The sequence below is a fragment of the Dromiciops gliroides genome, chromosome 6, assembly GCF_019393635.1.
Source record: "Dromiciops gliroides isolate mDroGli1 chromosome 6, mDroGli1.pri, whole genome shotgun sequence".
Lineage (NCBI taxonomy): Eukaryota > Metazoa > Chordata > Mammalia > Microbiotheria > Microbiotheriidae > Dromiciops > Dromiciops gliroides.
Genome location: NC_057866.1, coordinates 188,824,261 through 188,850,074, shown reverse-complemented (window position 1 = coordinate 188,850,074; position 25,814 = coordinate 188,824,261). Strand labels below are relative to the sequence as shown.

Below are 25,814 nucleotides of genomic sequence, written 5' to 3'. Positions count from 1 at the left end.
CATTTTGGCTAATATGACAGAAAAAGGGAGATGATAAATGTTGGAAGGGGTGTGGGAAAATTGATACACCAGTGTCAATGTTGGTGGAGTTGTGAACCAGTTCACCCGTTTTGGAGAGCAGTTTGAAACTATTCCCAAAGGATGATACAACCATGTTTAACCTTTTACCTAGAGATACCCAAAGAGATAAAAAACCAAAAAGGATGTGCTTTTCAGACCTTAAAAAGTGCTACATGTCAACTATTTTTGTTATTAATAAAATCATTTATATTCTTTAAACTTCAAATTTATTATCTTCATTCATCTCTTTTACTATATTGCTATTAGTATGATCATATCACTTGTAATCTTATTATAGAATATAGAACTTAATATATTTCAGTTTCCATTTGTAAATATTTCTCAATCAACTGTGTATTTTGAGATGCCCAGAATATGTTATTTTTTTCATGTATTCTAAATCCTAGTTCTTGTTATTTCTACATTTGATAGTACTTATCCCTTTATCCTTCTCAGTCTTTTCTCTCTCTCCTTTTGGGGGGGGGGGGCGGTGAGGCAATTGGGGTTGTGACTTGCCCAGGGTCACACAGCTAGTAAGTGTTAAGTGTCTGAGGCTGGATTTGAACTCAGGTCCTCCTGACTCCAGGGCTGGTGGTCTATCCACTGTGCCACCTAGCTGCCCCAGTCTTCTCTCTTTTCTAGAATTTTTTGGACACTTCCCTCTCCTGGTTCTCCTCCCCACCTGTCTGACGTTTCCCTCTCAGTCTGAGGCAACTAGATGGTGCAGTCCTTAGAGTGTTGAGCTTGGAATTGGGAAGACATGGGTTCAAATCCAGCCTCACACATTTACTTGCTACATGATTTTGGGCAAGTCACTTGCCTCTGTTTGCCTCAGTTTCCTCAATTGTAAAATGAGGATAATAATAGCACCTAACCCCCATGATTATTGTGAGGATCAAATGAGATGGTATTTGTAAAGCGCTTTGCAAACCTTAAAACACTGTAAAAATGGTGGTAGTTGTACTAGTTGCTATCATCATCATAATAGTATTTGTCTAAGGTTAGGCATTCTTGTCTCTAGGTGCAGCACCCTATCCACTGGGTCATATAAATGCCTCAATGGAAAGAGCATTGGATTGTCAGAAGTCATGAGTTCTAATCCTGACTTAGATACTTGATAAATATGTGATCTTGGGCAATTCACTTAGCCACTCTCTTGTCCTTGTTTCCTCATTTGAAAATGAATGGGGGGAAAAAACAAAAAGAAAAAAAGAAAATGAGTGGACTGGGCTAAATTATGTTTAAGTCCCATTCCAGCTCTACTCCTATAACCCTAAGAAAGTAGCTATTCAATTAATTGGTCTAAGATGTTAAAAAAAAAACCTCTAATTTTCTCATTAAAGAACGCTTTAAGTAGGCCAGTGTTATATTTATTAGTCTTGTGTATCTCAGTAATATTTTTCTATTATTTAATGTACTCTTAAATGTAACTCTTGCCAGAAAAGCTGACTCCTTTTCAGTTTCTTTGTTTCCTCTACTACATTTAATAGAAATGCGTATTAATAAAATCCTTTTAATAGCATGGCACATGCTTACATTTTCTCGATATGAAAACAATTTTTTTTACTTGTTCCCTTATCCAACCACTGCTTCTTTTTCTTTTTTATTTAAAGCTTTAACCAAATTGACCTTGTTTGATCACTCTTTCTAGTGTTTCAATGCTCTTTCTCCTTTGATCTGTTGTATAAACCAACTGTGCATATTTTGAGGTCCCCTGAACAAACATTTAGTTTTTTTCCTGTACTCTAAATCTGTATTCTTCTGATGTGGTACATTTTTTATCCCTTTTACTCCAAAGAAACCACTGAAAGTAACCAATGACTTCTTTACAATTAAAGTGCACAAATGTTTGGAACATTACCCTGCACTAATCAGACCACATAAGAAATATTGTTTTAGTTCTGCATGCTTAGCTGAAATGTGTTCAGAGGAGGATGTGTTCAGGATGCTTAGCTGAAATGTGGTTAGAGTCAAAATGGTCAAATGTCTGGTAATTCAGTTAAGAGAGACAGTAGAAATAACTAGGAATGTATGACCTAGAATCAGGTAGTATACAGGTTTTTATAAAGCATTTAGTATGACCCAGATACTGTGCTAAATGCTGGGACTACAAAGAATGACAAAAACAGGCCCTGCCTTCAAAGAACTCATTCTAATGGGAGAGACAACATGCAAAAAAAAATTGTAAATATAAAATGGGTAGAGTGTAAATGGAAAATAAGCTTGTGTTAGGAGGCTGTTGCAATGAGGGCCTGAAATAGGATGATCATGTGAGTGTAGAGAAGGGAAAAGATATGTGAAATGCCATGGAGGTAAAAGACTTAGCAGCTGATGGCATATGAGGAGTGTGGATGAGTGAAAAATTGAGACTGACTCCTAGGCTGTGAAGCCGCATAACTGGAAGGAGGGTGCTGCCCTTGAGAGAAATAAAGAAGCTTGGAAGAGGAGTTATTTCTTGGGAAAATAGAATGGGTTTTGTTTGGGGTATACTGGGTTTATGATGCCTACAGAGAGCCAGTTGGTGATGCTGGTCTGGAACTTCAGTGAAAGACTAGAGCTGAATGTATAGGTCTGAGAATGATCTGTACAGGAAAGGTCAAGCTACACATTTATAGAGGAAAGCTGTTTATAGATGATCAGTCCTCCCTCTTCATTTTACAAATGATGAAATGAAGACCAAAAGAAGTTCACTGACCAGACATGGAGGTAGTAAGTAGAACCTAGATTTGGATCTAGGTCCTTATCTCCAAAACTCAGCCTCTTTCCCCCGCATCATGCTGCCTCCCACCTTCTCCAAATTGGTTTTCCCTCAGGGCAATGGAGGTTAAGTGACTTGCCCAGGGTCACACAGCTAGTTAAGTGTCAAGTGTCTGAGGCCGGATCTGAACTCAGGTCCTCCTGAATCCAGGGCCGGTGCTTTATCCACGGCCACCTAGCTGCTCCCTTCTCCAAAATTTTAAAGCATTTGAAGTCAAGCTTCTGGCCAGTGCTCTTGGGCATTTTCACATACATACTATTCTAGAGAAGAAAAAAGAAGAAATATGTTAAGTAAAAGTCTTCAGGATTGAAGCCATCTAAAATTTTCCATTTAGACAGTTATCTATAGCCATTATTTTATCCTTCCAATTTCACCAGCCACTTATGTAAATGGAGGATAATGCTTTTCACATGTTGTATTCAGTTATCTTTCAGTGTATAAAAGACCATTAAGCATATCCATTAAGTAAAGGAACCATTGTCCTAAATTTCAGGATCTACTGGAGTGATAAACTGCAATGCATTTACCCTCAGAATAGAATCTGTTTTAATTACCACATGAGATAAATGGGCTTTGGGAGCCTAACATGTTTAATTTGGGGGTAGAGCTGGTTTAGTTTCTTGAAACTCAGTTTTATACGTTAAGCAAACAGACTTTTTGGTTTTGGTACCTAGTTGTAGTCATAAAATTTAGACTCACCATTTTATGATTGAACTGTTCTTATCATAAGCAGATTGAATATTTATTTGAATAATAAACAAGAATGCAAAAATAAAATGGGCTATGTCTCTTATAAAGTCTTAATAAAACAATTAAAAAATACATGCATATTAACAGAATCATTTCAGTTTCTCCTTCTGAACTTTTTTTTACTTCAGTGTATTTTTCTAAACTTTATTGCTGCTGTACTTATTTACATAGTTGTAGTTACTATCTATGTTATTGTTTTGGTCCTGCTCTCTTTTCTCTGTCACTTCTTATATGTCTTGGTATAGTCTGACCATTCTATAATAAGGAGTGTCTGAAATCTTATTGGGATGGAAGGAAATGTTCTCATTATTTCACAGTTTTTCACAATAACTAAACTCAAGCTCCTGTATTTTGATTAGTAGCAGTTCAACAAATTATATGGCACATTTAAATTCTTTCAGTTTTTTGAGGATAACATAGAAAACAGTTTGGACAGATTGTTGCAACAGATATCCCAACATTTGATTCAAATCTGTGTAATTATTGGTGCGATTCTGTCCACTTGGATGTAGAAACACTTGGCATTCATAAAAGTTTTATTTTGTAAGTTTTAAATGGCATTTTATAATTTGCTACTTATTCAATTTTTCTCTTTTTCTTTTCCTTTTTTTATATTAACTACTTCGCAGTGAAATAATTTGGAAATATGGAAGGCCCTAAATAATCACCTTATAAAATAAGTATGTCATTTAAAAGAAAAATACCTCATACAAATGTTGAAAGAACCATAGTTTAAAGCAATTTGCATATTCTACATTTCACTTAATTTTAAAAGTAGTGGACATCTCCACATGCTCTCTGTCATAAAATTTCTGATTTATTGAATCTGATAGAAGGTAACATATCCTACATGTATCCATTTATCTCCTAACTTCCTTTCCTCTTATTCTTTTTATGTTATTATTTAGAACATCATTTCTAACTTTGGGAGGCTTTTTAAATGTTCACAATAGTTAACCTCTCTGTCATAATTACTTAGGCAAAGAGGACAGCTTGCTGCAGAAAGAGCAAAACAAGTGGAGGAATTCCTACAGCGGAAACGTGAAGCCATGCAAAATAAAGCGCGGGCCGAAGGACACATGGTATGGTATTTACCTGATTTTTGAAGTATGTTAGTGTTTTCATGCTTTATAATTACTTAGGCACAAACAGAATAAATAAGAAGAAGAAGAAGAAGAAGAAGAAGTTATGCAAAAATAAGAAACTTAGAATTCATCTTGATGTCATCAGTTTGCATAGTTGTCCCAGATAAGATCAATATTTCTTCTTCTGCTGTATCTTAATCTATAAAATAGTTATTACAAAGGTGTTCCAGAGTTGCCTTACTTGGGTAAAGGATGAGTTTGAGTCCTCTCCTTTGAGGATGAGGAAGGTTAGAATGACTTGAGTTTTTGTCACAATGGAGTGAAGAGATTAGAGTGAGAAGAAAGGGTTATTTGAAAGAATTGTCCCTTTTTTCTCTTTTTCCTACCAGCCTTGTGGGGTCAGGGAATTTAAGCCCCTCTCCTATTTGCTTTAATTGTTCAATTGTTAGTAGGTATAAAATAAATTACTATAGCTAATTTTGGTTTCAAATGCTGTTAATTTTAAAATAAATAGCAAAATATTTTAGTCATATAAAGTTAGGAAATTTATATAAGGGAATTGCATTTTTTAACTATAGAAAAATTCACATTTATTCAGAAGTCAGTATGAAATTAAGTGAAATTAAACTCCCTTGCTTATTCTAATTGATAGCATTCAAGATATTTACAATTGTATAAAAAGATTAATGGGGAAGATTTTTTTCTATGAAAATGCTTTACTTAAAAGTGGATACTTTTCATAATATTCAGTTATTGCATCTTTTGTTGTTGTTATTGGTGGTGGTGGTGGTGGTAGTGGTCCTTCATTCTCAAAGAGGACCATGACTTTGGGGTGATGTCATGACTTGTAGTGAATTGGATTTCAGTGAGGGAGGGCTGTGCAAGGTCACCAACCTCAGTCCTCCAGAGCCATCTGAGTCCAGTGGCAAGATATACATCAGGACAGCCCTGGATGGAGATGGCCTTAGGTGTTTGAGGCAATCAGGGTTAAGTGACTTGCCCAGGGTCACTGGTGAGTATCTGAGGTGAGATTTGAAAGCAGGTCCTTCCAGCCTCAGGGAGTTGTACACTGATCCACCTAGCTGTCCTATTAGATCTTTTAGTTTTAAATAATTTTACTTAGCTTAATTGATGGCTAGGACCTAATGTTAGGGATTTTCAAAGGTTTATAAATTCTTTTAGACTCAGCTTCTTGAGAGGAAGTACTGTCCTTATCTTTATTTGTATACCTTCTGCTTAGCACAGTGCCCAGAACAAAGTAGGTGTTTAATAAATGTTTATTGACCTAAGGCCAACAACAATTTCCTGGCAGCCTCTAACAGTGTCCTAACTTCTACCCAAAAGGTATCTTGCATGTGTGTGGTTATGTTTATAAGTACACAGACTGTCCTAAAAGTCTTAGTGCAGTTGTAAGCTATTAAAGCTTTGAATTACACTAGGACTTTTGGGACAGCCTGTATATGTGTACCCACACAGACATGTACATGTGCGCACATACACACAGACACCTTGCCTGCTCTTATAATCTGACCGTTCTCTATTGGTAGAGCCTGTGAAGGAAGTCTCTGACTACTTTTTGTTGTTATTCAGTCGTTTAAGTTATATCTGACTCATTATGACCCCATTTGTGGTTTTCTTAGCAAAGATACTGGTGTGGTTTCCTTCTCCAGCTCATTTTACAAATGAAGAAACTGAGACAAAGTGGGTTAAGTGACTTGGCCAGGGTCACACAGTAAGTGTCTTGAGGCCTGATTTGAACTCAAGAAGATGAGTCCTCCTGACTCCAGGCCTGGCATTCTATGCACTGTACCACCTAACTGCATTGACTACTTTTTCAGCTTATTCTTAATTTTAGTTTTAACATCTCTATTGAAACAGTTTTCTAGCAGTGTCTTTCCAAGTTAAATTGATGTGACTGTTTAGAATAAAAAAAAAAGTAGTGTTCTAGCTTAATTTCATAACTAAATCAAATATGTTATTTCCTTTTTATATAATTTTTTTGTTTTTATTGATGCTTTTATTTTTAATCACATTCATTTCTAAATTTATCCTTCCCTCACCCAAACCTAGGGAGTTTTTCCTTACAATTAAGATTAAGAAAAGGGAAAAAAGTTCATCAGAATTAACCAGCACATCAAATGTGGCTGACAGTTTATTCAGTATTTTATATTCATTGTTCCTCCCCCACACACACACACACACACACACACTTTCTTGCAATGATGGGAGGCAAGATCTGTGTTCTCAGCTCTTCTCTAGGACCAGAGTTGGTCATTATAATTATTCAGCATTCTGGGGGTTTTTTATTCTTTCTGCTCATATTATTGTAGTCACTACATTATTTTCTTTTCTTTTCTTTTTTTCTTTTTGCGGGGCAGTGAGGGTTAAGTGACTTGCCCAGGGTCACACAGCTGGTAAGTGTCAAGTGTCTGAGGTCAGATTTGAACTCAGGTACTCCTGAATCCAGTCCCGGTGCTTTATCCACTGCGCCACCTAGCCACCCCTGCTACATCATTTTCTATGTTTTATTTTATAATTATCCCCCCATTTTGAGAAGCTATACACACTCTAAGAATCACATTTGTTTTGTGCTCTACAGAGATGGAATTAGTGAAAAGTGTTCATGTGTGTTAGAAAACTTGGTATCCTGCTGCTGCTTGACTGTAGGCAAGTCAATTTCCTTGTGCTTCAGTTCATATTAATATGGTAATTGCCAAGCCGTTTCCACTTGTAAAGAGAAAATATCATGTTTAATTGTAGAATGTAAAGCATCAGAGAGATCATGTTTCAGCATATACTTCTCTTTCTCACTTTGTGTGTGTGTGTATACACATGTGTATATGTATATACAAATCTGTGATGTGTGTATATACATATACTCTTCCATAATGCCTAGAATAGTGTTAATTACTATATAACATTCCCCTCCAAAAAACTTAATGACCAAAAATTAGAAAATGATCCTTTTTTTTAAAAAAAATCACTTTGTTTAGCACAATAAATTACTAACATATAAGGCCTTTGTTTATAGCTTGGTAATGGATTAACACAAAAGTATTTTTTCCAGGTAAGGAAGATTACTTTAGAAGGGCAATTTAATACTTATCAAAGTTAATACTATCATAGCTTTTTGTTTTGCTTTTTACCTTCTTTATTCATTTTTTCATTTAGCTAACATTTGTTGAGCTCCAACTTTGTACAAGATGCTCTGCTAGGTACTATGAAGACATATGAAGAAAAAGAGTCTTTGATACTCTCAAGTCATTTGGATCCTGTGACTTTGCAGTCTGTTTTCTTACTCTGATCATTCTTTCTCTTTTGTGGGCTCATCTCCCCTTCCATTCTTCCTATCTCTTAAGTGTGGATGAACCCCAAAATAATTTCTTTGGCTCTTTTTTCATTTCTTGCTTAGGTTGTTGACTCTCTAGTGATCTCATCCATTTCTGTGACATCAGTTCTCACTGCTATGCAAATGACATCCAATTCCCTGTCTCTGCCCCTGAATTCTCCCCAGAATTTGAGGTGCTTCCAACCACCTGTTAATTTTTCAGTACAATTTAGAAAGCATTAATTAAGTACCTACAAGGCACCGTTGCTAGGTATTGTGATAAAAAGACAAAAATGAACAATCTCTCATCTTGGAGCTTATTAGAGGGTGAATCATATACATAGATTAGTAAATATCTCTATTTAGCTGTCCCACTGATATTTCAAACTTAGCATATCCAAAATTAAACTCATTTCTGAACCTATATCCCTCCATCCCAGAGAAAACCTACCTTTAGATTTTAGACATTTTGTATATATTTGTGGAACATGCAGACAATCTCTCAAATTATCCCTTTCTCTCATAAAGTAACTGGTCTATCTTTTTTTCCCAGTCCTCTCTGTTGAAATCCTTTATGTCATTTCTCCTTTGTTAATAAATAAGGTGTTGTAGCCTGCTTGTACTTACCATCTTCCTTTACCGTCTAAGTGACCTTCAACTTTAATTCTTTGAATATTGTTATACCACATGATTCTCAGCCATACTGCATCACCACAAGATTGTTAAGAAGGTTGGATTTTGTTTCATGGAGAAGCTTTGGATCATTGCAAGCATTGTGCTTTTTCCAAAGTCAGTACAGCTCATTCTTATTGAGCCTCAGAACTATCTCTTTGTGGTTGCAGTGCCTGTCCAAGATTCATGATCTGATAAACCATCCCCAGATGATGTCCATCTACTCAGACATCATAGTCAAGACTTTAGCAACTTCATCCATTTGGTTTTTCCTGGTGAACAAACCCAATTCTTTTGAGTAACGATACACCTCATTTTGGAGGCTCTGCAGTGGTCTAGAGCCAGATTCAGTAACCACAGTACTCAAACAAGAACATCTGGAGGATATCATTTTCTGTAGCAAATCCCTCTTCCATTTGGATTCTGTTTTAACCATCCTTCATGACAGCAGTGAACTCCTTGGGTAAACATACATCCCCTTGTCAAGACTTCTCTTTTTCAAACTCGTTAAGCAACGTTATCTCTGTTAACATCTTTCAAGGCATCTCATGTCATTTTAACAAATTCATTGGAGACACATTGGTGGAAGAAAGCCTTTAAGGAAGTTTTTTTTCTCTTGTGACCACTGTACTTTTTAAAAATAACTAACAGTAAGCACAGGGCGATCTTATATTCTTTACATTTCAAATTGTAAAGAGAAAGTGGGGCAGCTAGGTGGTGCAGTGGATAGAGCACCGGCCCTGGAGTCAGGAGGACCTGAGTTCAAATCCGGCCTCAGACACTTAACACTTACTAGCTGTGTGACCCTGGGCAAGTCACTTAACCCCAATTGCCTCACTAAAAAAAAAGAGAGAGAGAAAGTGGCAAGTCTGCTAGAGTGGACTTAGCTAGCAAAGCCTCAGAAGGTAGAAATAATCTCTTGCTGTGACCATGCTCTAAGTCTTCTAAGAGGATGGAATCCCCTAGCGCTTGAGCTTCACTGGCCTAGCATCTTTCAGGGCCATCTCCACACCACGATGAGGGGTTCATAACTATATAAAACAGAAAGTTAAATCTCCCCAAGTAAAGAAAATGTATTATTTAGGACTTAACCTTTGAGGTTCTTTTATTTTTATTAGCTTCATTTTTCTGTTAATTTAGTAATGGTGCATTTTTATTGACTTATTCTTAAATTTGCTGTTTTTAAAAATGAGTGGTTTTTTTTGAAATACATTCTTTTTTAATAGTAGTTTATTTTATTTTTTCCAAGTACATGTAAAGGTAGTTTTCAACATTTATTTTTGTAAGATTTTGAGTTCCAAATTTTTCTCCTTCCCTTCTGTCTCCCCCCTCCCAAAGTCAGTAAGCAATCTAATATAGGTTATACATTACAATCATGTTAAACATATTTCCACATTAGGTGTGTTGTGAAAGAATAAACAAAAGGGAGAAACCACAAAAAAGAAGAAACCAGAAAAAAGTAAAATTAGTATGTTTCAATCTGCATTCATACTCTGCAGTTCTTTTTCTGGATATGGAAAATATTTTCCATCACGAGTCTAATAAATACATTCTTTTTGAATCCTTTAAGATAAGATTTTCTCCAAATTTCTAAATGGACCAATTTCTCTAGATATAACTATGTACAACATGTCTGACTCTGCTATCAGAGGACCTGGGTTCAAATCTTGTCTTTAATACTACCTATGTAACTGTGGACAAGTCATGCCATTTCTTGGGACCACACTAACCCTATCAATAGAACAAGGGATTGGACTCAGTGGCCTCCACAAATCTCTTCCAGCTTTTAGATCATGTGGGTCTTGGACTAAAAATGTTGGTGTGGATTGTTGGGAAGGTTCTCAAGTTGAGCAGCTTTTTAATGCCTAGCATTGTATTTAGAGACACTTTAGGGTCACCGAGAGCATATCACTGCTTTTAAGTTACTCTTTCTTTCTTTCTTTCTTTCGGTGAGGCAATTGGGGTGAAGTGACTTGCCCAGGGTCACACAGCTAGTAAGTGTCAAGTGTCTGAGGTCAAATTTGAACTCAGGTCCTCCTGACTCCAGGGCTGGTGCTCTATCCACTGAGCCACCTAGGTGCCCCTACACTTTATTTTTAACCCAAAGTGGTTAATTTCTTTTTTTTTTCTTTTTAACCAAACTTGGGTCCTAGTAACTTCTCGTTATTTTTTTTCCATTATTTCTAAAAGTCAATCATACCCTAAAAAGACACATTTAACAAAGCTGCAGGTATTCAGAAGAATGTGCCACTGGCTTTTAAGGCATTCCAAAAAGAATTCAAGAATATTTTAAGTAATGTAATTATCATCTAATAAGATTTTAGCTTCCTAACATAACAATTTTGAGAGGAGGTAATATGGATTAAGATGTATAAATCATGCTATGGTTGTTTAAAAATTAATATATTCTTAAAGCAGGAGTCACAGTCTTTTAGCAACCAAGCACTGTGTTTATTCTCCTGAATGAGATAAAAAGCACGGTGGTAATGGTAGAAGTCATTGAGCATGAATGTGCTAGTTCAGGAGAGCCAGATAGAATACTGAAGTTAGCTGTACTCCCTGCTAAAAATCCTGGGGAAAAAAAAAAAATAGAGAGATGGGCATGACCTCATCAATAATCTTAAAAATATACCTTTAGGATGCTAGAGTATTCAGATATACTAGTTAGGGACATATGGTCACATCTCTTGAGGCTAAAAAACACTAATTAATATCAGCAGCAATGTAAAACAAGAAGTTCTGTTTATACTTTTATTAAGAAGGATAATTTGTTAGTTTATTCTTTAATTATGTGGCTTGGCAGAAGAAACTGTTCCCTGACCCTGGATCCCTCCTATGAAACTTAAGACTAAAGATTCCAGATTCATTTCTTATTCTTGATCGATATTTATTTCTATTTTTTATAGTACAGCTGCTAGGGACTAGGAAGATATTCTTGTTGGTGTCACTTTGTTTTCCCTATGCCTATAGATTAGAATTTCTGGCATTTCACTTTGTCTTTTATTAATTCATTTTGAGAAACTTTTGAATTTATACTACATACAAGATACTTTGCTACCTCTGGGAAAACAAATGCCCTCAAGGAGTTCATAATCCAGTAAGAATAAATATAAATAAGTGGGATACAAGCAGAATGTGATAGAAGCAAGAGAACCAGACAAAGCCTTAATGAGACTTTGAGAATAAAATACTTTAATCTGTCATATTTTCCTTTTATCTTCCCCAAAGCGGCCACTTTACCCCCCGCCCCATACTCTTAATGTCATATTTGCTGTATTCCTAAGTCTATGAAAAATAGGAATCTTATGGAGCTTTAAGTACCTTCAGCATGTTTAACATTTTGATGCCAATTTAAATGCTCCATAGCATTATTTCCCAACTATTTCCCAGCTATTCATTTATGTCTACCAGCTCCCAAGGCTTTTACTTAACTCATTATAAGAAGAGTTATTTCCCTATTACAATCATTCAGGTTATCAGTGTGGTTTTCTACTTCTGCTGTAACTCCTATAAAATGGTCCTAGTTTGTTGTTTTTCCTGGGACATGAGATAAGTACCTGGGGCAGCAGAAGCAAAGAATCGTGAAAAGGGCAATTGATCAGATCAGCCTGTATCTCTTAAAACAGACTGCCTTTTAGTTTAGTCTTGCTTTATTTTTATGCATTATAATTTATTTAACTCACCAAGGCTAGGCATCCATTGAAAGAAGTGTTCTGTTTAAAAAAGGGTTTTGATCCTTGCTCACTCGAAGTGATGGACTCCAGGAGCACACTGGTAGTACTCTGTCTGCTGTACCGGACAGTTTTGTCTAACTTGGTTTTGGTAAGGGAAGTGTGTTCATGTCTAGGGAGGAGGTAGGTAATATTGGAAAGTAAATGTTGAAAAAAAAGAAAAGAATGTACCACAAACTTTTTTTCAATTGTATTTCAAGAAGTAGAACTTGGGGACCTTTCTGCTATTTCCATATAATTAAAATGGCAAGTCAAAAATATATCTGGAGTGTATTTTCAAGATTTATGCTTTGAAATTAACTATGGTTATATGTTCTAATTAAAATCTTTCAATATAAGTAAAAGGTATTTGTCAAAGGGCATTGTAAGAACTAGAAATGAAAAAAAGTAACAACTAGCTATTCCTATATAAGGTGGTGACATAGCCCCATTCATTCACTTTTGAACTTAGTACATTAAATAATAAACAGGGTACTCTGCAAAACCTGACAGCTATGTGTGGAGGCAGGCCCAGTTCTTCAAGAGGAGGGAAACCAAGAAACAAGGAGGAAGAGGTATGCTTCCTGCATGTTCGCTACCTCCATCACCTAGCCATACTTTTGAGTTTTTTGACTTCTTTTCCTGCATGGTTTAACAAGTATTGAAGGCTTTTTAAGTCTATAGGGAATATTAATATATTCAGATTGACATTCCATAATTATACTCTTTAATAACTATATCATTCATGTTTTTCTTTCAACAAAAGGAAGAACTCCTGAATTTTTTTTTCTTTTTCTCAGCCAGGCAATATTTAATAAAATTACTTTAGGAGGAAGTCTGCTGAATTGAGTTTTTAAAGTGACTGCTAATTTTGCACTTCCATTAACCCTTTCCAAATAATCTTTTGCTTTTTCTCTATTCTTCTGTTGTTCAAATTAATACATTTGCTCAATTTTCTTTTATCATAATTCTCTTATCCACTAAAATATATTGATTGTTTTCTTTCTTAATAAAAATACTGAATTTTTTCTTATAGGAGTACTTGGCAAGATTAAAGCAAATAAGACTTCAAAACTTCAATGAACGCCAACAAATTAAGGCTAAACTTCGTGGTGAAAAGGCACGTTGAAGACTATTATTTTCCTTTTCTCTCAGTAATTTATAAGATATTGTAGATAACAAGCAAGAGAAACTTTTACTGAACTCTATCAAAAATAAGACCAACGGGGGGGGGGGTGGCTAGGTGGCGCAGTGGATAAAGCACCAGCCCTGGATTCAGGAGTACCTGAGTTCAAATCCGACCTCAGACACTTGATACTTACTAGCTGTGTGACCCTGGGCAAGTCACTTAAGCCCCATTGCTCCACCAAAAAAAAAAAAAAAAAAGACCTACGGCACAGCTAGGTGGCACAAGTGGTTAAAGCATCAGCCCTGGATTCAGGAGGACCTGAGTTAAAATCTGGCCTCAGACACTTGATACTAGCTATTTGACCGTGGGCAAGTCACTTAACCCTCATTGTTCCACCAAAAAAAAAAAAAAAGAGAAAATATGACATAAGACAGAGTGAAACTGGTAGAGCAGATTGCTATGCAAAGGATATAAGAAGGTGATCAATTATATAAATAGAAATGAAGATTGAAATGCATGCTTGTTTTTTCTCTGCCCTCCCCCTACCCCCAGGAATTTTGAGAGATCAAATTCTTGAATAAGGAAGAAAAGCTGTTTTTTCCTTCTTTCTCATTTTAGCCTTTTCTGGCCAGATATGTAAGAAGAAGGCCAACATGAGAAATATAATATAATTTCTTGAGAAAAGTTCAGTTAAGACAGAAAAACAGAATTGGAATGCTTTCCAGTTTTGTACTGTTGGTTGTCGATCATACATAGCACCTGTTAGAATCCATGTACTAATTCAGAAAGATGTGTCCTTGCTGGCTTGCTTGTTCATATGCTAACTTATTTTGTAGAATGATCCTGATGACTTCAAAGGACAAGAAGGGAATGAAGAAATAGAAATTAGACGCAAAAAAATAGAAACACTAAAGGTATTAAGTTTGCAATGATTAACAGTTGCCAAAGAATCCACGTGAATTGTAGGAATTGAGATGTGAAATAGTTTTCTGGCCCTATGCCCTCCACTGATTAAGGAACATGACTTATCTGTTCTTGCTTTTTCTTTCTTTTTTTAAAAATAATTTTTATTCCTATCTTTTGTTTTGACATCATCTGCATCTTTCTCTGTATCCCTCATTCTGCCTTTTCCCAGAGAGGGGGAATGAGGAAGAAGGCAAGGGGGAGGGGGGCCCACAGAACTAATCATTGCATTGTTTCATATGCAGTGTTCCAATACTCATGATACCCCAAAGTCTGTATAAAAGGTGTCTTCTCATATCTTTTCGGAGCCCACGTTAATGATTATAATTTTGGAATATTCAGCTTTGAAGATTTTGTTCTTGCTGTTTCCATTTACATTGTTGTAGTCATTATGTATATTGTTTTCCTAGTTTAGGAAAACAGTTCTGGAAGCTGGTGGCATGTGGATAGATCACAGGATTTGAAGCCAGCAAGACCTGAGTTCAAATCTTGCTTCAGACACTACTCATGTGACCTTGGGCAAGTCACTTAACCTCTAACTGCCTCAACTTCCTCCACTGTAACATGTAGCTGATAATAACATCTATTTCATAGGGTTGTTGTGAGGATCAAATGAGATAATGTTAGTAAAAAGCACTTAGCACAGTACCTGGCACATAGTAGGTACTATATAAATACTTATTCTCTCCCCTTTCCTTCTAATTACTTCACTTTGTATCAGCTCATATAATTCTTTCCATGCTTCTCTGTGGTCATCATTTATCATAGCACAGAAATATACTATTATCAGTATGTACCACAGTGTGTTATCATTCCCCAGTCAATGGCCATCTGCTTTATTTTAATTCTTTGCTACCACAAAAAATGCTTCTATAAATAATTTTGTGTAGATGTAGGTTTTCTTTGAGTGATTGACTTCCTTAAGATGTATGCCTACCCAAGCGATGTCAGAGTCAAAGGGCATGGCCATTTTCATAAATCTAGCTTGTGTGCTGTAAGCTTTCTCTGTGTGGCACTAGCTTATTCACTTCTGTTCGTTTTCAGGCCCAAGCAAATGCTCGAGCTGCTGTATTGAAAGAACAACTAGAAAGAAAGAGAAAGGAAGCATATGAGAGAGAGAAGCGAGCTTGGGAAGAACATGTAAGAATCTCCCCCATTCTTATATGATCTATGTTAGTTAGGTTGGTGTCTCCCCACCCTTGTAAATTACATCAAAACATGAATGTGTCTACCTCATATTTGAAAAGTATAAAGGCTATTCCTCTGCCAATGTGTACTCTCTCTGAAACGTGGATCAGTCTGCAAATAACTAGATTATTTGAGGACCCTTAGAATCTTAGTATTTCAGTGCTGGCCACACAGTTGGTGCTCAGCAAATACTGATTAAATATTGATTCATTGCAGGACTGGAAAGAGTAGAGAAATGAGGGAATCTCACTTCTAATCATGTCTCTGTCAATGTGTATGTTGTTTGGCCAAGTCACTTATCTTGTGAGATTCAGATTCCTCATCTGTGAAGTGATAGGACTGGGTGAGGTAAATGCTAGTCTCTTTTACTTCTAAAATTCTATGAGTATCCAACTTAGAAAATAAATCTCAAATATTATTTTGAGTCAGTATAATCTGGTAAATGATTTTAAATCCTTTTACTAAGCCTCAGTTTGATTAGAAAACGCCATGTTAGAGGGATGTCCAAATGAGCAAAACATATTTTAGATTTTTATTTATATTTATATATGATTATCACTCATAATGCATCCATTATCAAGTGTTGCCCTGTTACATTGTAACTATTGATATATATATATATATATTTTTGGTGGGGGCAATGAGGGTTAAGTGACTCACCCAGGGTCACACAACTAGTAAGTGTCTGAGGTCAGATTTGAACTCAGGTCCTCCTGAATCCAGGGCCGGTACTTTATCTGCTGCTCCATCTAGCTACCCTCTGCAACTATCAGTAATCTACCTAGTCTACCAGTATTATGTGTTTTTATAAGTTTACTGATTAATTTTTTTTTTCAGAAATAAGAGCAAAAAGACCTAGAAAAAAATTTCATATCAGATCAAATTTTTTTTTTTTTTAGTGAGGTAATTGGGGTTAAGTGACTTGCCCAGGGTCACACAGCTAGTAAGTGTTAAGTGTCTGAGGCCGGATTTGAACTCAGGTACTCCTGAATCCAGGGCCAGTGCTCTATCCACTGAGCCATCTAGCTGCCCCATCAGATCACATTTTGATAACTTTGGAGTATTTCCCCTCATAAAATGTAATTACTGCATTTCAGACTTTAAATGACGTATAGTGAAAAAATATTTGATAAATATTGTTACTCGGATAACTTTTTTTTTTTCACTCAGACCTGTGATTTATTGGTGTAGGAAACTCTTGGTGAGGAAATTCCTTCTATCAGGATAGATCAGCATCTAGTAGATTTTGCTAATTGTTTGAACACTATAGTTTAACTTGCCCAGGGTCACACAGTCCATATGTGTCAGCATTGGAACTTGAACACAGATCTTCCGCTCTCTGAAGCCAGTTTTCTGTACACTGTGCCATATTGCTTCTCACTTAGACAAAAAGCAAATCAGAATTTTTAGAGATTTATTATGAATTAACAAAATTTGATTCCAGCTTTTTTTTTTTTAGGGTATGTGGAATTATCTGTGAAATTCCTTTTGATCCTTTTAGTATAGTGAAAGCATGCTATTTGGTAATATTTATCTCAACCTAAATTGCATTTTTAATAATCAAATGTACTTAAGATATAATTTTTGTTGCATTTTGCTTCAGCGGTAATTAAACTCAGTATCATAAGTTTTCTACTTGGCATTGTGAAATAACATAATGAAACATAAGAAAAATGTCATTTGGTGGCACTGCTGATTAAGGTATTTTTTAAGTTGCATATTTTGTGGACATCTTATAAATTTATGAACCTCAGAGACTGGTAACTAATAAGATTCTAATGGACCTACATTTATATTTCTTTGCCCAAATTTTATAATGAAATCTTCAGTCTTTGGATCTGATCTGTCTTCCTTTTTTTTTTTAATTGAGAGGATTCAGGAATTATTATTACATATAAATACATTTATAGGAGTAAATGAATTAGTTATCACTTTTATGTCTTATTTCTACTGTTCTTCTATACCTAAATATATTTAATCTAAGCTTAGGGTAGATCTACATAGGTTTTCCTTTATTGTTCTTGGCTATCCTTTTTCCTTCAAGTCTGCTAAAACCTCACCTAAGCAGTTCTTGCTTGGCCATCCAATCAGAGGGGCGGAGGGTAGGTGAGGGTGCTGATAAGGTGTTAGTACCAAAGCTGATACAATCTCAAAGGGTGATGCGTTTCCCAAGGCCTCTGGTCATGGCATGGCTGGCTTGTTGGCCTATGCTAGCGCTGGCTTTGCTGGCATCCTCCTTTTCATGTTACCTATGGGCTTTAGCTAGCACTTTATGCAGTTCTGGAATAGAAGGTAGTTACTATGATTTCTCATTACATCATTTTATAGGCTCACACAAATTGCAGAATTTTGATAAAAGGAGTTAAATGGGATAAATATTGATGTATATTTTCAAGGAAGCATTATATGTAAGACAAACACTATAAGATAAATATTATTAAATCTGCTTAAGTAAATAAATGAAATTTGCCAAAAACAAAAGCTTTTCTATGTCTACTCAGTGTTGGAAAGGACATTAACTGGAATGAAGTGATGAGCAAAATGAAAAATAAACATATCTAATAGAATACAAATTATTTACATGCATTTTCAGGATAAAATAATAAAAGCAGTTAAATGGGAAGTGAGCAGCCTTTATTTTAGGCAGCTGTCTTGGCTGGAAGTCAGTATGTGCAAAGGAAACTTTGAAAGTTGGAGTTTTGAGCTAATGTGGTGATGGTGAATTAAGAATTATGTCTTGTTTGTTTTTTACAAGTGACTGGCATTAGGCGCAGCTAGATGGTGCAGTGGATAGAGCACCGGCCCTTGAGTCAGGAGGACCTGAGTTCAAATCCGGCCTCAGACACTTAACACTTAGTAGCTGTGTGACCCTAGGCAAATCACTTAACCCCAATTGCCTCACCAAAAAAAAAAAAGTGACTGGCATTAGCTGTGTGCTGACACTAATTGAAAAAACTGGTTAATACAGATTTTTCAGTATTGTTATATAACATTGCTACTCTCTCGCAAGATGTCTTTGTTCAAATATGGTGATTCCATTGTCATCAGTGATGAAGTTAGACAGTTAAGAGAAATGTTGACAGATCTCTCCTGGTTTTATCTATATCTTACCCTTCTGACAGTTTCTTCTCTGATGGTTTTTCATAAGAGCATCAGGACCAAACTAAGTACAGAACAAGGAAGTCTGTCCTAGAAGCTAAGTTCTCAAGGAGCTCACAGTCTAAGGGGAAACATGCAAACAAATAGATATGTACAAACAAAATGTGTGCCCCCAGTTTGTCTCGCTGAGGGTGAGAATTCCACTGAGACTTGTAGGAGAGTTAAGAGGCAGAAATAAGAAGGGAGAGTGTTTCAGGCATGGAGCACAGTTAGTGAAAATGCTTAGAGTTGGCCAAGAGAATGACATGGGTTGTTCCCCCTTCTTATTTTATTTTTTCTCAATTACATATAAAATTTTTTTTTCACATTAATTTTTTTAAATTTTGAGTTCGAAATCCTCTTCCTCCACGCTCCCTCCTTGACAAGGCAAACAATTTGATACAGATTTTATATATATGCAGCATAACAAAACACATTTTCATATTAGCCATGTTGCAAAAGAAAACACAGGGCTCTCCCCCCCACCAAAAAAAGATGAATTAAAAAGATATGTTTTGATCAACATTCAGACTCCATCAATTCTTTCTCTGGAGGTGGACAGTATTTTTCATAAGTCCTTTGAGATTGTCTTGGATCATTGTATTGCTGAGAATAGCTAAGTCATTGCCAGTTAGTCATCATACAATAATACTGTTAATATGTACCATGTTCTCCTGGTCCTGCTCATTTCACAAACAGGATTTTATATTTGATGTTGGAGAGAATAGAGACCCAGAGGAGTTTATTGATTAGGACTGTGACCTGGCCAGATCTGCATTTTAGGAAGATCAATTTGATAACTTAGGGGAGCCTGAATTGAAGTGGGGAAAGACATGAAGCACAGAGACCAATCAGTAGGCTGATAACAATAGAGAGAAAGAGAGTGAGAATGAGAGACTGAGAGGATGGTAGTACCCTTAAGAGTAATAGGGGGGGCAGCTAGGTGGCGCAGTGGATAGAGCACCGGCCCTGGATTCAGGAGTGCCTGAGTTCAAATCCGGCCTCAGACACTTAATACTTACTAGCTGTGTGACCCTGGGCAAGTCACTTAACCCCAACTGCCTCACTAAAAAAAAAAAAAAAAAAAAAGAGTAATAGGGAAGGGGCAGCTAGGTGGCACAGTGGGTAGAGCACCGGCCCTGGAGTCAGAAGTGCCTGAGATCAAATACGGCCTCAGACACTTAACATTTACTAGCTGTGTGACCCTGGGCAAGTCACTTAACCCCAACTGCCTCACTAAAAAAAAAAAAAAAAGAGTAATAGGGAAGGGGCAGCTAGGTGGCGCAGTAGGTAGAGCACCAGCCCTGGATTCAGAAGTGCCTGAGATCAAATCCGGCCTTAGACACTTAACACTTACTAGCTGTGTGACCCTGGGCAAGTCACTTAACCCCAACTGCCTCACTAAAAAAAAAAAAAAAAAAAAAAAGAGTAATAGGGAAGGGGCAGCTAGGTGGCACAGTGGGTAGAGCACCGGCCCTGGATTCAGAAGTGCCTGAGATCAAATCCGGCCTCAGACACTTAACACTTACTAGCTGTGTGACCCTGGGCAAGTCACTTAACCCCAGTTGCCTCACTTAAAAAAAAAAAGTAATAGGGAAGTAACAAAAAAGAGAAGGTTTGAAAGAAATTTAATAAGTTCTGTTGTTCTGGACACAAGTTTTAAGATGTCTACACTTGTTTAAAATTTGTGCATTTTGCAAGAGTTGGATTTGGGTGTGGTTAATGGTTATTCTTTTTCCTTCACTGCTAAATTATTCAACACCAAAAAAATTCAGTTCTTTATAAGATAAGTATTATATGTGTGAATATATGAGATAGGAAAATAGAAGTAAAAAATATTTCTGGAATTATGGTTTTAATATTATAGATAAATGTAACTTTAGGGGGCAGCTAAGTGATATAATAGAGTGTTGGGCCAGGAGTCTGGAAGACCTGAGTTCTAGTGAGGCTTTGGACACATAGCTGTTTGACCCTCAACAAATCATTTACCTTTGTTTGCCTCAATTTCCTTATCTGGAAAATGGGGATGTTAATAGTACCTGCCTCCCAGAGTTGTGAGGCTCAAATGAGATAATAATTGTTCACAGCACCTGACATATAGTAAGTGGTATATAAATGTTAGATATTATTGTTGTTATTGTTAGTTATGTTGTTTATAGACTTGAATTCAGGATAAAACATACATGAAGGTGCCAAATTGTTTGCTTAGTGAACTTGAATATAGCACCTAGCCCCTGAAAGTGTCATTCTTTTTCTCTCTCTGTAACTGTTGATGTTTCCATTTTAAAATTCTGTTTATTTAACATCTACTGAAAAACAATGCTGGAAACGGCAAATGCATTTATTGTGAGGAGTGTGATTGATGGAATAATTTTTATCTTCAGTGAATTTACTGATTTGAAATAAAAGAATAATTAGTATTAGATTTGTAAGAAGTCAACGATCTGTTCGTTGCTTTATTTTACAAAAAAAATTATACAATTTGATTAAAATTATCCTAGGATATGTTATACATGAATACTTAATTTAAGTATAATATACCAAGTTGACAAATGTAGTTTTTGTGGATTTTTTCCTCTACAAATTTAAATTTTCCATCCATAAACCCTTTTTTTTACAGTTGATAGCTAAAGGCATAAAAATTGCTAATGTACCTTCCAGTGAGAAAGCAACAGCCCCTGGTCATTGCCAGGAACAGCATGAACCAAGCAGCCCTCCTTCCCAGTTACAGGTGAAGCCTAATATGCCAGCTATCTCCATCACATCAGCTTTGAAAGAAGTAGGTGTGGTAAGTTTTTTTGAAATTTTGTACTAAGAGAAGAAATAGGTGGGTGGAAATGATCCGATATTTTAGAAGCAAAATGTTACATGAACCAGTTGTCTATTCCTGATATTTTAATTAGTTCTTTAAGAAAAGGAACAGAATTGTTTCTTTATAATAAAAATGTTGAAGTTTTTTTGTGATTGATATTTTGTACACTAGTGCCTCTGTTGGGCCTGGGATTGTCTTTTAAGCAAGACTTCTTTGTAAATGTCCTTTGTTTTTAGTGACCTTGTTCTCCTTCTTCCCCTTAGTGGAGTGGTATCCTAGGGCTTTTGGGGGGTCCTCTACTTTCTCTAAACTCTCTTTGTTCAGCTCTTCACCTTTGTCTCATAGACTCCCAAACTTCCAAAATGCAGACTCAGCTCAAGGACTTCCTTCTTCATAATACCTCTCTTTATCCTTTCCAATGGCTTGTGTTCTCCCTCAGTAACTACCTTGTGTTTATATCTATTCATTTTGTTATTAATATCAACATGCATTTATTAAATGCTTACTAAGCCTCAGGCACTATGCTAAGTGTTCAGAATACAGACAGAGACAAAAACATGGTCCCTGCCTTTAATGAGCTCATATTCTAATGAAGGAGATAACATGCAAACAACTATGTGTAAATACCATATAAATACTGAAGAATAGCACTAGCATTAGGAGAGGGAAGGGGTGAAGTGGGGGCAGTGAGAAGGATGTAGATCAGGAAGACCTTTTGCAGAAGGTGAGACTTCAGCTAAGTCCTGAGCAAAGCCAGAAGGCAGAGATGAAAAGACTGAGCTAGGCATGGGGGACAGCCGGTGACAAGGCATGGAGCCAGGAGACAGTATGTCATGTTTGAGGAACAGCAAGAAAGCCCATGTCATTGGATCATAGAATATGAGAAGGGCAGAAATGTGTAGGAAGGGACTAGGTTGTAAAATACTTTAAAAGCCAAAAAGGATTTTAAAATAGATCCTGGAGGTAAAAGAGAGCCACGGGACTTTATTGAGTTAGGAGGGTTGATGTGACCAGACATGCACTTTAGGAAGATCCCTGACATCCCAGTGGAGCATGTCATAGAACTGGGAGACTTGAGGCAGGGACACCATCTAGCAAGTTATTACAATGGTCCAGGCATAAAGTGATGGGGCCATGCACCAGGGTTTATGTCTGTATTTTCTCTGTTGGTAGAATGTAAGCTCCTTGAAATCAGGGGTTGTTTCTTTTCTTTTCTGTGACTGTATTTATATAATTTGTACAACCTCTCTCTTTATGTTGCCTGTTGATATATCATCAATAACATGGTTGACTATGCAAATGTAAAGTTTTTGGCCAGTCAGTGAGAATCTCATATAAAAAGCAGTTGCACGGGCAGCTGGGTGGCACAGTGGATCAAGCACTGACCCTGGATTCAGGAGGACCTGAGTTCAAATCCAGCCTCAGACACTTTATACTTACTAGCTGTTTGACTCTGGGCAAGTCACTTAACCCTCATTGCCCCACCCAAAAAAAAAAAAAAGCAGTTGTTCCTCTAGAAACATTTTTTCTTTCTAATAACTTAGTTTTTTTCTTCTAAATTTCTTTTGCACCTACCACACTGTTTTCTCTAACTTTAGATACCATTGGGTATACCCTAGATGGTACCCAGACTTACATATTCTCATCCAGCTGGTCATCTCTCTGGTTATAGTGACTGGTAATTCCTGACTACTTTTACTGGGTAAAATGTTCTTTTTCTCATTTACTTCTAATACTACTAAACTGACTAGTCTTACATTTTTTATTTCCCCAAGTGGTACAAAATTTGAAGTGATACTTGTTGCCAAATAGTTTTTCTTTCTGTACTGACATTAGTAAACATTTCTTAATTCCTTCTTTGAAAACTTTCTGAGTCTAGAAGCTTTTGCTTTCATATCTTTTTGCACTAACTACTTTTTCTGGATTTTCACATAAACTCTAGAGACTCAGTTTTCTGTGAGTAGGCTAATCAAAAGATTTGTATACTTGCTATCATCCAAAAAAAAAAAAAAACCCTCGGTTCTCATTTTCCATGTTTGCTTTTGTTTTTTGAACTAGAAAGCAGTCTACCGACTCACAACTGTATGATAATATACAACAAGAAAACATCAATAAATTCAAGTACTGTTTAAAGAACAAACTTGTGGTTGAACCACTTCATCTACTAAATCTTTAATGAGGCTTGTATAGAAACTTGAATTATCTTCATTCCATTTCATTTCATTGTCCTTTTTCTGGTGGAGTTGAAATAGCTCTTTTTCCCTTCTCCCTTCTCCCCTGTCCCCCTAAAAGACTAGTGCTTACAAAACATATAGAAAATCCACACATTTGATCAAATAGTTGAGAATTGGCTTGTAGACTGTATATTAAGCTTATTATTTGATTGACTTTGAAATATTTTCAGTGTATTTAAAAGAAATCAATTTTTGCAGAAATAAAAGAATGAATATGGAGAGATGTACAGTGGAGGGGAGGGGAATCATAAAATTTTAAAGTAACAGACCTTTTTAAGGAAAAATTTTTTCTGATATGCCTCACCTTGTATCTTTCTGATTTTAAAGGAGAGAAGTTTAATTGATATTCAGGAAACTTCTGAAGAAATGAAAATGACTGATAATGCTCTTTCAGTAAGTAAAACTGTTTTCTCTCTTCACTCTTTCTTTTAATTTATATAAATATTTCAAAATATAAAACTATAACAATTGCAGAATAAACGAGAGATACTGCGTAGACTAAATCAAAACCTCAAAGCTCATAAAGAGGAAGAAAAGACACAAATCTCTGAAGTTTGTAAAATAACTATGAATGAAGACATTGAGGATCATCAGGAAGAAAAATCTGTATCATCAGAACGTAAGAAATGGGAGGCAGGAAATCAACTGGAAATTCCTCTAGCCAAATTAACCATGGAAGAGACTTTTCCTACAGGTGAGAATAATTATAAAATGTTGGAAATCTATGTCATTTTCAAAGCAAAGCATTTACTTTATATTGTTTATATTAAATGACACAAAGGGAAATTTGCATTTATTGAAATAAAAAGCAAATGTTACTCTTTCGCTTACTGCACATTTCATGTCCATAAGGAACCAAATCAAGGAAGAGAAATTTTCTTTTTTTTTTTTATTTAAGATTTTATTTTTCCCCAAAATTAAATGTAAAAACAATTTTTAACATTCATTTAAAAATTTTTTTGAGTTCCAAATTCTCTCCCTCCTTCCTTCCCCTTACCCTTGAAATTGAGAATGCAAGTAATTTGCTATAGGTTATTTATGTGCTGTGATGTAAAGTCATATTGCAAAAGAAAATGCAGACAAAAAAAAAACCCAAGAAAAATAAAGTAAAGAAAAAGTATCCTTTGATCTGCATTCAGACTCCATCAGTTCTTTCTCTGGAGATAGCATTCTTCACTATAAATCCTTCAGAATTGTCTTACCTGTTTTCAGCAAAACAGTGATCTAAGTCATTCATAGTTGATCATTATACAGTATTGCTGTTGCTGTATTCAGTGTTCTCCTGGTTCTGCTCATTTCACTTTGCCTCAGTTCATGTAAGTCTTTACAGGTTTTTCTGAAAGCATTTTGCTTATCATTTCTTATGGCACAATAGTATTCCATCACAATTATATTACCATAACTTATTCAATTCAGTCCCCAGTTGACAGACATCCCTATAATTTCCAGTTCTTTGCCACCACTAAAAAAGCTTCTATTTATTAATATTTTAATAATTTTATTAATTTTTATTAATATTTATGTACATATAAGTCCTTTTTTTAAAAATCTGTTTGGGATACGATCTAGTAATGGTATTGCTTCATCAAAGAGTATACATGGTTTTCTAGCCCCTTTGGGCATAGTTCCAAATTGCTCTTCAGAATGGTTGAATTGGTATACCACTTCAGCAACAAGGTGGTGTTGTCTTAATTTTCCTATATCCCCTCCAACATTTGTCATTTTCCTTTTCTATATTAGCCAGTCTGATAGGTGTGGGGGGGGGGATACCCCAGAGTTGTTTTAATTTGCATTTCTCTAATCAATAGTGATTTAGAGCATTTTTTCATGTGACTACAGATAGCTTTGATTACTTTGTCTGAAAACTGCTTTTTCACGATCTGACCATTTATCAATTGGTAAATGGCTCTTATTTCCATAAATTTGACTTAGTGCTCTCTATATTTGAGAAATGACGTCTTTATAAGAGAAACTTGCTGTGAAATTT

At 35.9% G+C, this 25,814-nt stretch overlaps 1 protein-coding gene across 10 annotated transcripts in view; it reads left to right on the top strand.

Moving 5' to 3' along the window:
- NEK1 (NIMA related kinase 1) overlaps window positions 1–25,814 on the top strand; it is a 151,356-nt gene that overhangs the window by 71,611 nt on the left and 53,931 nt on the right. For 7 of the 10 annotated variants that reach the window (XM_043971787.1, XM_043971791.1, XM_043971792.1 and 4 more), the window contains 8 exons: window positions 4,548–4,650; window positions 12,855–12,938; window positions 13,400–13,483; window positions 14,329–14,406; window positions 15,500–15,595; window positions 21,402–21,569; window positions 24,155–24,220; window positions 24,302–24,521. In XM_043971787.1, coding sequence (XP_043827722.1) covers window positions 4,548–4,650; window positions 12,855–12,938; window positions 13,400–13,483; window positions 14,329–14,406; window positions 15,500–15,595; window positions 21,402–21,569; window positions 24,155–24,220; window positions 24,302–24,521 — 899 coding nt within the window. Of the gene's footprint in view, window positions 1–4,547; window positions 4,651–12,854; window positions 12,939–13,399; window positions 13,484–14,328; window positions 14,407–15,499; window positions 15,596–21,401; window positions 21,570–24,154; window positions 24,221–24,301; window positions 24,522–25,814 lie in introns of those variants that run through there. The other 3 variants (XM_043971794.1, XM_043971790.1, XM_043971796.1) reach the window with 2 other exon arrangements.